Consider the following 14,237-nt stretch of genomic DNA (forward strand, 5'->3'; position numbering starts at 1 on the left):
GCCCCAAGGAGAGGGAGAAAGGCCCCTTCTCCCAGCAGCCCGCCCTGGTCCCTCCTGGGAGGGCTGCAGCGGGCTCCCTTCTAGAAGGCGGCTGCCTGGAAGCCGCTCAATCTTTCAGAAGCTTCCCCTCTAAAGAATTCATCCCCAGTTTCCATCTTTCTGCAGCTTTGCACCAAGTCATTTCCCAAGAACCTCTTCTTTCCTAAGGTGGGGAAAGCCCAGCCTACTCCCCTGATTGCATATCACAAGAGAAAGGCCAAACCATTTTGGCTCCCAGCTTCGATTGATTTCCGTCCCCGCTCCCCACTGGGCCCTGGGGTCAATTCAGCGCTGCTGAAAGAGCTCCCCAGATGCTCCAGCGGGAAGACAGGCAGGGATCTCAGGGAACAATGAGAGGCAAGGCAGGTATGAATGACCGATGAATGCCATTTGAGGACAAACGTTCACAAAATGGTACAGGAGGGGAGGAAAGAGGCAGGCACGCTGGCGGGGAGTGTCACCGAAGTCCACAGCCCTGGCTCAGGCCAACACACAGCACAGCCTGCAAAAGAAGGACACCAGGTGAGCTTCGGCTCCTCCGGGAGCCACCGTGGCGGTACCAGATGTCCTCCCACCCCCACGAATGTGCGCCTGTTCTGTCTCTGCCCCCAGCAAGCGCCTTGTTCAAGGAGAGGAGGCCCCTGACTAAGACTCCAACCCTAAGACAGAGCACTGTCGAAATGTGACTCAGGAAAAGCTTACATGCAAAGGAACTTCCAAAACTAGGTGCGTGTGTGTGTGTGTGTGTTCGTATATATGTAAAAAAATGCACGTGCATATACTCAATGTCAGGTTCAACATTGTTGTCCGGTATTCATAGGCACCCACAGGTGTGATTCTAGGAAGGGCTTCCCTAGATCACTAGAGGGGGTCAATGGCATTCACATTTTAGAGAAGACGAGGGAGTGGCTGGGTCCAGGCAGCCTTGCAGGGCCAGGAACCGCCTGCTCCTCCAGTTCCTCGGCCTCAAGAGCAAGTCAACGGCAGCGCCTCCCTCGTAGCCCCAACCCTCGGGACACTCCCCCTCTGCCCCCCGGCAGGCAGGGAAAGGCCCACAGGGGAGGTGCTGCCTTGCGGCCTGCCTAAGACATCGTGTGACCTGCACACAAGGAGACATCGTTTTGTTTGCATCTTCACTCTGTTCTATTGCAATTTAGTTTGTTTCTGGTGTGTTTCTATATGTCGATTAAGACATCTGGTCCTAAAGTGATACACTTGCAATTGTACCCACCACCCACACTTTCATTTAATTAACAGGGGTTTGTCCCCTTGAAATGATCCAAAATATAGGGGTGAGTTTATAATAATAATAGTAAATAGAAATGTTTAAAAGACTGCAGGACGCACAATCACATTCCTTCCCGCAATGCCTGCCACAGAGCGTGTGTCTTACCCACGCGGAGGAAGGACAGGTCAATGTGAATAAACACCACTCAGGACCTGCACTGGCCAAGAATTTCTAAGGCCTATCAGCAAGCAGTTCATCAAAACTCAAGTCACTTACTTCAGCCAGAGAGAGCGACACAATGCCATTCCGGTCCTTGTCCAGAAGCTTGAAGAGTTCTGGAACACCAGAAAAGGCATGAATTAATAGGGATTAAATAATTAAATTAAATAAGTAAATTAAATATTTTCTTGGACACTCCATCCCCACCTGGTACCCGCCTCCCCCAAGCTCCCATGTAGCTGCAGGGACCCTGAAAACCTGGACTTGATCCAGTGCCAGGGTAGGGGCTTGGGGCATCTGAAGCCCCCTGCCCAGAAGGACAGATGTCCAGCTGTAAACTGATGGTTCCTTTGTCACCTCCACCCTCCAAAGCTCTAGCAACTTGCAATTATTTCTTTTCTAGAAACTTTCATTCTTTCAGGGGCAAAGCAGGGCAGGGGGTCGTGGAACAGATAGATGAGGGCCGCTTGCGTGGGTAATCCAGTCCCTTAGCTCCATCTCTGGCTGCCTGAGTTTTTCCCATTAGAACTGACTGACTCCCAGCCTCCGTGGAGGGGAAAACCCTCTCCCTTAATAGGACAACACAGCATGAGCCCAAGGCCCACGAGGGAAGGAGAACACCCACTGCCTTCCAGAGGGGGACCCACATCCCCTCCCTGGGAGGTGACACCTGCTCTCTGTGTGACCCCTATGGAGACACAGATGTGAATAGCCACTAGAGGCCATTTAAGGACCACGACCTGGACCCATTCACCATGGCCCAGTGACAGCACATAGTAGGTGCACAATAATCTGGATGGCGGTTCTTTAGGTCCCCAAGAAAAAGCAGCCTCTACTTTGGACGTGGCCAACTGGGACTTCCTCAGCCCCTCCAGCTTCCGCTTCCCATCCCCCAAGGGTGCCGCCATTACTGAGACTGTCTGTCCCACCTCCTACCCCTCCCAGAACCTCAGAGAAGCGCGATGGGGTCAGGGAAGAGGGTGACTCACTGAAGAGGGTCTCCACGTGGATCATACAGGTGACAAAGCCATCAAAGTCGACGCTGAGCTTGCTGCACGCGGCCCGCGTAGCGATGGCCTGCTGCGCCTGGTTGTTGAGCGTGAAGCCTGTGGGCCGAGGGGCCTGGGTCACAGGTGGAGCAGAGGACCTGGCACCGCCCCCAGGAGAAGTCAAGGCGCGGGCCTTGCAGGGACCAGGCCTGACTCTGCCTCCTCCAAGGGACACCAGAAGGGTCTGGTCATCCAGTTGGCCTCCTTTGAGATAAGTCTCAAAGGATAGGCCTCTTCCCTGGTCGTAGGCTAGGCCCGTAGCTCCAACACTAAGCAGCTGGGTATCACATCCATCACAGCCCCACCCTCTGTGGTTGCTGTCACCTTCCCAGTGACAGGCAAAGTCCATGGAACAAGTCTAAAGGGTTTCACTAGACAGACCCTAGCAACATCCCTCCTCCTTCAGTAGGGAAGTTGCCCAGCGAATCTTTGTTGTCACACTGATACCCAGCGTAAGGTAACTACCACCAACGATCATTGGCCATCGTCACAAGATAACACAAAATGGGCACATGCAGGTGCCAAGGCCTTGTCTGCAGACGTGTCCTCACCTGCCTTCTTGAGGGCTGTCCTCATCTCCTGGGCATCAATGGTCCCCGAGTCGTTGTCATCCGTTTCCAGATAGATCTCCTAAGGCAGGAGAGAAATTCCAGGCAGAAAACAACCGTGCCTGGCCCCTTCCAGAACTATCTCCCTCCTCCCCACCACTTCCTCAAGGGGAGACCTCACTGACACCTCCGAGAATTTTTCAGAACCAAGATAAGAGCTTGGCCCGGGAGCCCATGCTTGGCCCTTGCCCTCTGAACAGAGGGGCTCTCAGTAAAGGCCTTGGCACAAGCGTCCCGTGTCGCTTTTTTAGTGATTTCTGAACAATGTGGCCGGGTTCTGTGTTGGTTTTGACCCTGATTAAGGTGCTAGTCAGAGTAGGGCATGAAACAGACTAGGAGTGAGTGTCAGGGACGGTGAGGGGCTAGAAAGAGAACAGGGGAGAGGGACTGGAGCCCAGAGGATGCCCAGCAGGGACAGAAGAGTTACCAGGTATTTCTGAATCTTCAGCCACAGCGTCTTGAATTCCGCAAGTTCCAGGGTGCCCGTCCCGTTGCTCTACACATGTTAAAGGCCAACACGATCAAGCGCAAATTCTACGAGCCGGTTCGAGGCTCCATCGAAAACGGGTATTGACTCATTTTTGCAAGGGTCCCTTTCACGGCTGTGCAAGGGGACTGTGCTCCCAGGTCTCGTTTTTCAGCAAAGCTTTCTGATGTCACTTCTTCTGTCCCGTTCTTAGGTCTAGAACACGGCCCTGGGCTTCCCTGCAGGGTAGAGAGGGATTCTTTCCCCTTCGGTTACAGAGGGAAGGCTTGTGCCTCTCAAAGTCCTCATGCTGAGCGCCCCGCCTTGAGTCTCTGTGAGTGAAAAGAGCATTTTCCCACCCGGCGTCTGGGGGGCTGTCTCCGCCCTGCACTCGCCTTCCCTGCAAGCTTCTCAAACCGGCCGTGGGGCTGGCCTTCGTCGCGATCTACTTCGCTGGGACGCGGCTAAGAGGCAAGACAAAATACATAAAAAAATACGTGGGCATCATATGTGCCTCAGGCCTCTGGAGAAATAGGAGCTTACAGACTGGATATATGCCAAATAACCCAATCCATCTGCCCCACAACCCAGCCCCCAGAAGACTCGGCAGCCACGGGGTGCCCCGCGGGGCCTCTGCAGGGACACCTCAGGCTGTTTGCGTGCAGACAGAATGGAGCAGGGAAAGCCGGACCTATGCTCCATGAAGGTCCTGCCCCCCCACTGACCAGTGCCCCATGTGGCCCCATACACGCCCCTTCATGGGGCAGCCACATGCTACCTCTCTGCACATAGTCTGAGGGCAAGGGCAGCAAACCGAGGGCCTGAGGGAGGAGTATAGGGAGTGAGGTGGGTGAACCTGCACTTCAGACCCTGCACAGTCTTCCCCCAAAGTCTGTTCTCAGACACCGCCTCCAGGAAGCCTTCCTGGACGAGGCTCTCACCCCAGCACCCCTAGACTGCACACACGAGGGTTCAGATCCACTTCTGCATGAGCGACCCGTCACATTTTTCATATGCTTCCATCATTTGTCCCCTGAAAGACTAGGAGCAGGGGACTGGAGCTCTTTCGGCCATTGCCTTCTCTGTCCTGCACGAACTACTCAAGCACCCTGGGGTGCTCTGGCGGAGGGTCCCGCTGACTGGATAGGGGGACGCTAAGATCTCCCCCTTCATGGGGTAGGAATGTATCCCAGCGTTGCTTCTATCTCATCTTTATCAAGACAAACCAGGGCCAAGAAACTGTGGTGGCCCTGATGAATAAAAAGTCCTTACTGTATAAACGACCATCCTTAACATATGAAGAGCTCTCGTGAATCAGTGGGTGCCCGAATGGCTGGGAGGTCACAGGGTCAGAGCACGGTGGGATACCTCGTGTGGGCTTCCAGCTGCCACGTCCCCAATCTCCCCGGAACATAAAGAGACAGAGCAAACATGAATGAGGAAAAAGATAGCACGTGGCAAGGTCCTTTCAGGAAGTCTTTCGCCCTTCTGAGGGATTGGCTTCCCACCCAAGACCTTCCTTGTGCACCAAACCGCATACACCAAGTATTTAACCCGGGTCCCTCCCCGCCCCGCCCTGACTTGTTGGGGTTTTGTTAGTTTGTTTTGACCAGAGAGAAGAAAGAGTGCTAAGCTCAGTTGGCCCTCGATGGCATCTAGAATGTTCCTCCCAGTGGACTACTCTTCTGGAGAATTCTCCCCCTCTTTGCCCCACTTACTACTCTTCTCTCGTAAGAACCCAGCTCTGTGACTCTGCAGAACGGCTTCCGGGGCATGAGCCGGCGAGCCCGCGGTGCTTGCGTCTGTGTACCTGGAGCATGGTGTGTTGTCTGTGTGTTTGTGATGTATGTGTGTGGTATGTGTGCAGTGTGCGTGGTGTGCATTTGTGTAAGGGGAGGAGGTGGCGCTCTCTAGTTCCTACTCCATTGGCCTCACACACCCACCTGCTTGGAGGGAAACCTCCAACCAGGCTGCTACTGGCATCTCTTCTCTCCAGCCTTGACTTTTTTTTTTTTTAAGAAAATTCCCCAGTATCCTAGAGACCAAAGAAGAGGGGTCAGGAGGGGGACACCCACTGAGGACCCTTGGGACCTATGGTCTTTACACGTCTCCTGGGGAGCTTCAGCTGGGAGCCAGCGGGGATGGGCCACACACAGCGACGGGGCCACGCCCCGTGTCGCCCCAGGCACCCAGACCAGTGCCCCCCCGCCGCCCCCCCGCGGAGGGCAAGGACACCCACAGGGCCCCCGCCTTCTTCTCCGAGAACACCCTTGGACAGAAGTCGCCATCCTGGGAGGGCTCGAAGGTGGACGGCCCCACCAGGTACTCCCCCAGGGGAAGCCGGGCCCGGGCGGGGACCTCCCGCCAGTTGATGTAGGCGCTGGAACAGGCCAAAGGCTGGTGGCCCAGGAAGAAGCCTGTGTGACTCTCCAGCTACAGAGAGAGCAACAGTCAACCATGCCACCAAAACCCTGCAAGACCAGGGCCAAAAAGCTCGGTTTTGTTTTTCTGACTTCGGGATAGGTGATTTGTAAGCCTGAGCCAAAGACCAGGAGGCCTTGGATTCCGTTGTGCGCTTACCGGGTGCTGCCCAAGTGTATTTAGAGCACCTCTGGGTGCCAGGCCCTGTTTCAGTCACTGGCCTTGACTATGTGACCTTGGCCAGACCCTCAGCCTCCTCCTGGTTAAACAAAGGGTCCAACAGCAGGGTCCCCAGGGTGCGCTCAGCTTCTCTCTAGGTGTTTGTCTTCACGAATCGCCCACTTACTGAATCCAACAAACACCCTTCCTCTGGGCCGTACCTGGGGCGTGGCATTGAGCGCCCCAGTACAGGCCTGTGGCTGGAGAAGTGAGTTTAAATCCTGCTCTTCCTGCAAAAGCAGCCAGAAGGGTTTGCCCGTGTGGGAAAAGGGCTCCGCACGGTGACCAGGCAGGCCGGCTGGGAGGGCAAGGGGGCAGCCAGGGCCCTCTCCTCGGGGAGGGGAGCGGCTCCCCGTGGCCTGTCTGTCTGCCGGAGGGAGAGGGAGGCTGCCGCTTGGGCTAATTAGTAGCTGCCGAGCGCTTCAGGCACAGGGGCGTCGGTGCTCCTGTGGCTGTCAGGAAGCCTCCCACGGCACTCTACGTTTATGGCCGATCGTCGTCAAGATGCCTGGGACAGAGGGCAGGTGCTGATAAGCTGCAAGCGCTGTACCATCTGTGTGACCCGGAGCCAGGATGTCCACCCCAGAGTGGGCGCTGCCCATTCATAATCACCAGACCCTCTTGGGGTCACTGGGCTGCTAAGCAGAGGAGAAGGCAGGGCCACCTGCCCCCTCTGCCGTGGTGGGGACTCCCCAGGGGTCCCCAGCCAGCCCCGGCTGACCTGGGTGCAAGGGTGGCCACAGCTCGGGAGACTCCCCTGCAATTGTTTACCCTTGGCAGGAGAATGCTGGGGGTGGCCAGTGAGGCCATGGCCAAGGTCCAAGTGTCACAGAGCTAAATGTCATTCTTGCCACCCCTGAGGACAGCAAGGGGGAAAAACAGGGGACTGGCAGGAGAAGTCCCAATGGAGCTGAAGCGAGGAAGCAAATGCTAAGTAGGGACGGGCTGGGAACGGGGCACACTGAACTCTGGCAAGAGCTCAGACCTAGGACAGACTAGAGAAGCTCTGTTCGGGGGCCCGAGCGGGAACTGGGGGACATGGAAGAGAGAGCTGGATCCCCCGTCCTACCAGGCATGTGCCACCAGGCCCCTGGCCCTTGCATCTTCCCTTAGCGTGGCTCCGCTCGGGGTGAGAGGATGGGGGTCAGGCAGGGTTAACTGAGGATGGTTCTCTAAATGTGGGTCCCGGGCCAGCATGAGCATCCCTGGGGGCTCGCTAGGAATGCAGATCCCCAGGCCCACTGCAGAGCTGCAGCATCAGGGACTCGGCGGCGGGGAGCAGCAAGCCCCCCAGAGGGGTCGGAGGCCGTGGTGGGAGACCTGTCAACCTAAGATCCCAGCCCTTGGCGAGCGCAGGTTCCACAGTGACACTCTGAGGGCACCAGGAGGCGCTGTTTGGGGAGGTTTTGCTGTGTGTGTATATGACGTCTGTCATAGGAACGGGGCACTTCTGATGGGGGCCCCCGTCATCCTGACCTAACTCAGGTTTGGACTCATTATGTTCTAGCGGAGAAGAGATATGTGCTCTCGGTCATCCACACACCTTTGCCCATTACGTCCATAATCAACAGCACGCATGCGTGAGCCAATGGGCAGGTAGACCAGTAGTCCGCGGCCTTGGCACAAGGCATGGGCTGGAGCACGGGAACTGGGACCTCATTGCCACATGCTCCATACCTGGCTGAGCGTGGGCACCCAAAAAAGCAGAGGTAAGACTGTAGCAGGGCAAGGACACCCCTACCTAATGACTGTACCTGTGCCCAGCTCGGGGCACCCCACCCCAGACAGAACAGTGGTTCTTAATCTCAGTGGCATGTTGGAATCACCCCAGAAATTCGAATATGCAGTAAGTCCTCACTTAATGTCATTGATAGGTTCTTAGAAACCGCGACTTGAAGCAAAATCATGTATAACAGAACCAATGTTACCATCAGCTCATTGCCAGAAACAAGAGTGAAGTTCCTATGGCATATTTCTGGCCACAAAAACATCGCCAAACTTCTAAATAAAGACCCAAATCCCTTCTAATATTAAACATCGAAATAAATGTGAGCTGTACACTTAGCAAAGAGGACTCGAGACAAGCAAGATTACTGTTTCCCACTCCATTTATACCAGTTCAGGGTCTCCGGCGGCTGGAGCCTCTCCAGGAAGCTACGGGTGCCAGGTGGGACCCCCTGCGTGGATTTATACCCACACCCACACTCGCTCAGCCTGGGACACCTGAGAAAGGGCCCAGGTGCCTCCAGCACGCAGCCCAGAGGCTTGCTGGGCCAGAACGACTTGGGGCTGACACATACTGCCTGCCACTGGGCCACGCCGGTCCCCTCCCCTGGAGTGCTGCCCGGGGCCCCTCCCTTCCTCTGGACACAGCAGGTCGGAGAGCTGGGTGATGCCTGGGAAGGTGGCAGGAAGCCCCAGGTGTGAGTATGATAATGATGATATGTCTCCCTAACCCGGTTATAAATCACTGAGGAGGCGCAGGAAAGCCAGGAGCCAAAAAGATAAAGTGGGAGTTTCTTTTCCTTATCAGAGATCAGGGCATTCATTCTGAAGGCTGGATAAAGAGAATCCTGAGCTGTGCTCTGAGCATCTTGTTCAGATCTGGCACACAGGGGGCAAAGGTCGCAACTGTCCCCTTCCACGGGGGCCTGGCAGGTGGGGTTCAGGACCGTCTTTACCTGCTCTCAGGGTGACCAGCGCCCCGGGGCGTGCAGGAGGCAGGCAGCATGTCTGTGGGAGAAGCGGCTGCCGTCAGCGGAAGTGCATGCTGTGCTTGCCCTTCATGCGGACAGGCACACTATGTCCCACCAAAGGAAGGGCACCTCTGTTGGCACTCACGCACCTCTTTGGGGACCTGCCGGGCAGAGGAAAACAGCATGTCACCTGAGGCCCTCCGTGCCTCGGCGCCCCTCCCCCACGTCTTGCAGACAGACTGTGTGACGCTGGCTCACAGGGGAGGAAGCTCGTGCTAAAGTGGGAGACGAGTCAGCATTTCTGAAACTGGAACGTCGCTGATGAAGGTCAAGGCCATCTGGAGGCGACTGAGCCCTAGAAATCTGAAAGAATGAAAAAGGTTCTACTTTTTTACTTTATTTTCCAGATGCGTGAATCATCAGGATCCCAAATTCTTCCAGAGTAATAACCGTGGGTTTAAAGGAGAATGTGCATCTTCTTACAGACCCAGGGGCCTGACCTCCTTCCTGATCAAGGGGGGCTCAGCCAACCTGAGCCGTAATTTCCCCAGACCTTGGCTCCAGGGCCTGCTTCACAAACAGGCGCGTGACTGGGGCGAGCCCATCAGAGACTTCCTTAGGGTGTTTGAATTGGAACTAAGGGGAAGGGGCCCTTCTTTTATGCTGTGATGTTAACAGGCAATGTAAAGAACGCTAGGCCAGGAAATGTCATCAATAGCAGAGATGTGCACAGAAGGTGTCCTGTGAGCATGCAAGCCCCTTGTCCTGAGCGTCCCTGCTCCGTGCCCCCCCGCCCCCCGCCCCCCCCCCACTTTGGTGTCATGAGCTGGTGAATTCCCTTTTCACAAGCCTAGGGCGAGTTGGGCTCTCTGACCTGCGACTAGAAATGCCGACAGGCATAGGAGACCAGCCCTCAGGCACAGAGTGGGCCCTCCGTGCCCAGGGTAGAGAAGAGGGCTCAAGCCCCCTCTGTCCCTCTCTCCCTTGGCCACTTCCTCACAGGCCCTTTTGACCAGAAAATCAGGAAAGGGATGGTTTGTGGCTTAGGTCTGTGGACAACTGCCTGGAACTCTGGGGGGGTGGGGGGGATTAGGATGAACTTGCATCCGATGGGCTTCTACGCTGACGCCTTCATTTGTAACCGTCAGCAGGGGCAGACCAGGATCTAGGGTCACCGCAGCTCCCCTACCTTTGCGATAAAACCACAGTCACCCACGCGGAGGTCCCGGTTGTCTGGAAGAACAGAGGTCCCCACAGTACCTGCCTCCCCCTCGCTGCCTATGAGCCGCCACCCCCCGGTAGCGCCTCCCCCAGCCACTGGGTGCCTTCCCTTCATCACGCCCGCTGCCGCCCGGAGGGACCGGGAACGGAGCCAGCTGGCCTTAGCCCTTGTCCACAGGATGATGGAAACAGACAGTCACCCATGAAATGCAGGATCCTGAACGCAAGTGACAGGCCTGCCTGGAATGGGCCTGCTGTGACAGCAGGACTGACGGCGGCAGGGGACAGGGAGACGGTCAGACAGACAGGGCTCTTTCTGGCTGCTTCTCACTTCGTGTCAAACCAGACTCCACTTTGCAGACAGTGAAAGCCAGAGGTGGCAGTTCCAGGAGTCAAAGGACAGTGTCCCCGACAATCCACGCACTCCTCGCCAAAACCCAGGCACCCCCACGACCCCGAGTATGCCCTACCGCCCGGGGCGTCCCGATGACCTTATACACACCCCCGACTGGGACCCTGCTCACGCAGGCTTCCCAGATGTCATGCTCTAAAGGTCCGTTTCCGGCCGCAAGAATAAGGTCCACAGATCACATTACATGGGGTCATTATAGAAGCAGCTATAATTTGATGTCTGAAAAATGGACAGGCTTCGTGTAGGTATTATTTATGAGAGCAAACTCCACGCCAACAAGCTACTCAGGGTGTTTGCCTGAGTCCCCGGGGAAGAAGGCTTTGCTTGGATTATATAAGGCAGGACCAGGGCAAGAAAAACTGGTGGCCGCCGTCCCTGGGGGAGCCTGCCTTTCAGCCAGGCCAGCCTACCACCTGCTCTCCCAAGCTATCCATCACTTTCCAGCTGTCAGGCAGCACACAGCGTCCCCTCTGGCTGGAATGTTCTCCCTTCTCCACCCCTAACACCCGGCTCATCTTTTCAAGCCCTGACCGAGTCTCCCTTCCGTGAAGCTGTCCCTCTCTGGGGACCGCTACCCGCCACGCTGTCCCCAGCATAGCAATCGGACCTGCCCTGTAGCAGTTAACCATGTGTCTAGATTGCGACCTCCTCAGCAGCAGCAACTGTGAGCTGTTCCCCCGCATCTCAGCTCCCTGCACAGCACCGGGCACATAGTAAATGCTCACTAAAGCACATTGATGTGCTAGGCACACAGCAAGTGCCTTTCCCAGGTTTCCATCCCGAGAAGCAAAGACTCTGATTTGGTGTTATTTACATTCTAGGTGGGGATGGAAGGGCTAAGCCTGGGCATAGGATTGAGGTTATCTATTTGAAAGTCTTTTCCCCCTGACATCAGTATTTTCCAAGTATTTTCCAAGGTGAAATGCATACACAGACACACCCAACACTCTGAAGCCCTAAGTTCTGAAGTAAGAGGAACAAGGGGCCAGAGGAGATATGAGCGCGACAACTACCCTTTCCCTTACTTGTATCTTGTTGCGACACTTCTTTTTCTATAATTTATTGCACTAATTTATACTGAGAAGTCAGGCCTGCAGCCAGCTCTGGGTCTTCCTGATTAGAATTGAATTTTTCCCAAGAGATTCGTTTTTACCAAAATTGTATTAAAAGCACCACCGTGAGACCCTCCAGAATGTGTTATAAGGAGTCTCTGCCTGTGTGAAAAACTGGATTCCAACCTGTTCCCTACAAGGCTTGTCAAGAGCCAGAGCTCTTGCTGTGACGCATCTGTGAGGCTGTGACCTCCACAGACGTGGGTTACTGCAGCCAGAGACCGGAGTCAGCTGTCGTCCCCAGTCCAGGGACGCTGGAGCCAAAGATGGCCAAGTAAGGGCTTCCCTCCCTTCAGCCTATATGCCCTGTGTGTTCCAACAAGTACCTTAATGTTGTCCAGGGAGGAAGGGGTGTCTGTCCTTGGCTCCTCTGCCCAGGCTCCCTTCCCTCGCTCTGTGATGTCCCTCATATTCTTTGTGAATCTCAAATGTCTTGTGCCCCATGTTCTTGGCTCTTGTCCCCTGAGAAACCTACACTTGGAAAGAATCTAATAAGCACGTTGCCATTGAGTCCCCAGGGACAGGTGAAGTTTAATGAATGACATGTCTCCATGTTAACAGCAGAGATTAAGCGATAGGAATGAATCTCTAACTGTGGAATTCAGGCCTCAGTAAGGCCACCGGAAGAGGCAAGCAAGGTAAGCAAGGAGAATGCTGGATTAGAAATATTTGCGCAATAGGAAAGATGTGCTCCAATTCCTGGGCAAATACTCGCACCCGAGACATCAAGCGCGGGAAAGGCTGGCTCCGCCTCGGGAGTACCTTGTAGACAGCGTAGCCGATGCTCAGCAGGCCCCGTCCCATCCTCTTCTGTCGCCTGCGATTCTTCTGCATCAGGCCCAGCAGCACCGTGCAGCAGGGTTCACCCGAGCCTTCCTGCGGGTGCTCACCCACCTCGTCCAAACGGATTTTGAACTGGGGGTTCGTCCAGTAAGTGGCTGGAAGTCACCAGGAGGTGGCGGTTCCCGCCACGGGGAGTGAGGGGACAAGAAGAACAAAAGGAAAGGGGAGAACCTTGATCATCCCAAAGAAAGCGTAATTCCTGCCCAGCTCCCCCTGGTAGCAGCCTCCGCAAGCGTCCTTGACAAGGCGGTGAGGCATCTTCTCCCATCTCCCTGCCCCACCCAAGTACCCACCCCGACACGCCCCGCAGGCTTCTGAAGCTCAGCACGCGTCCGTTTGACCACCTAGGAGCCCACCCGCACTTGACTGGTGGTATTCCAGGTCTCCCACGGTCCCAGGCTATATAGGACACCCCCACCCTCGCAAGATGTCACTTCCAGGTCTTTCTGGAGAAACGATGCACATCGCCTTGGTCTCATCTCTTGGTCTGTGAAGACAGACCCACCTTCTAGAGGAAGAGAGATCTTTAGGCCAAACGGCATGTCCAGGGAACAGGAGGCTCCTGCGGGCTAGAAAGACAGCCACTCTTGTCCCCCGGCCCCTGCCCTCCCACGGCCACGTGCTCTCTCTCAGACAGGCCCCAGCCTCACATCACAGCCCAGAGCTGCACTAATTGCTGGCCCTCTGTCCGCTGGCCCAGAGACCTGCCTCGATTGCTTCAGTGTGGCAGCCAAGTGATGACACACGCTCCCCTCCAGAGGAAGTCACTTAATAATGCATGAGAAGCAGTAATTGGCAATTAAGAAGTATGCCTGTCACACTACCTATGGATATGTAAAAACACTGCTTCATTTCCAATAGGAGTTTTAAAAATAATCTCCCAACACAGCGACTACACTCGCCAAGGCACAGCGCAGCCAAATGGGGCGTCCGAAGGCACACGGCCCTCCTGTGACAGTCGAGTATAGCAGAGCGTAATCGAAGAAGACAGCCTGATGGGCACCTCCCTGCGAGGGCCTCGCCAATGTCAGTAACGAAGCCTCGGGGGGAAGGAGAGGGCGTGGGCGGAGCGGGCGGAGGGGGAGTTCTCGCCGCCCCTACAGAAGGGCCCCACTGGATGAAACAGCAAGGCCTTCCCAGGTGACCACACGCCTCAGATTATTATTTTTTTCCTTAACCATCAGATTACTTATTCCATTCCACCTTCCCAGAGTCTTCCCGATGCTTTTATTTCAGGTACAGGGGTGCAGATTTCATAGCCAAATACAGTCCAATCCCAGAGCAGATGGAGGCCACCCTGTAACCCTCCAGGCCACGGCGCTGCCGCAAGGCAGCCACCCCATCCCTTCCTGACAGCTAGCTGGCGGTACAGATGGGGTAGTGATTCTGCGCAGGCAGACGCCCTCGGCACCCCCTGCCATTCGGAGCTCCCCAAATGATCCATGCAAATTTCCCACGCATTTTCTAAGAGCTTGCTAATGGCGAGCATATTTTAATTTCTCCCACATGCCACATGAGTGCAATCTCTAATGTTTTCTGTTCGCTCCCCAACAGAACTGGAAGATGAGAAGGGGCCATAAAAATAATACCTGCCATTGGTATCACACTCGCTGTTTACAGAGCGTTTCTGAAGATGGGTATTATCGCCCATTCTGAGGATTAGGGAAACCGAAGCTCGGGAAAGGGGCCTACCCCGGGGTCCCA

At 55.5% G+C, this 14,237-nt stretch overlaps 1 protein-coding gene across 1 annotated transcript in view; it reads right to left on the reverse strand.

Moving 5' to 3' along the window:
- Positions 1 to 496: 496 nt before the first annotated feature.
- CAPN8 (calpain 8) overlaps positions 497 to 14,237 on the reverse strand; it is a 37,425-nt gene continuing 23,684 nt past the window's right edge. The window contains exons 10-19 of the mRNA XM_054576772.1: positions 12,453 to 12,628; positions 9,095 to 9,106; positions 5,845 to 6,042; positions 4,978 to 5,010; positions 4,005 to 4,073; positions 3,571 to 3,639; positions 3,087 to 3,165; positions 2,476 to 2,592; positions 1,544 to 1,602; positions 497 to 541 (exon numbers count right to left, since the gene is read on the reverse strand). Coding sequence (XP_054432747.1) covers positions 497 to 541; positions 1,544 to 1,602; positions 2,476 to 2,592; positions 3,087 to 3,165; positions 3,571 to 3,639; positions 4,005 to 4,073; positions 4,978 to 5,010; positions 5,845 to 6,042; positions 9,095 to 9,106; positions 12,453 to 12,628 — 857 coding nt within the window. The remainder of the gene's footprint in view (positions 542 to 1,543; positions 1,603 to 2,475; positions 2,593 to 3,086; positions 3,166 to 3,570; positions 3,640 to 4,004; positions 4,074 to 4,977; positions 5,011 to 5,844; positions 6,043 to 9,094; positions 9,107 to 12,452; positions 12,629 to 14,237) is intronic.

This window comes from Pteronotus mesoamericanus, unplaced genomic scaffold, assembly GCF_021234165.1.
Source record: "Pteronotus mesoamericanus isolate MK-2021 breed Mesoamerican mustached bat unplaced genomic scaffold, CSHL_Meso_final contig_347, whole genome shotgun sequence".
Taxonomy (NCBI): Eukaryota; Metazoa; Chordata; class Mammalia; order Chiroptera; family Mormoopidae; genus Pteronotus; species Pteronotus mesoamericanus.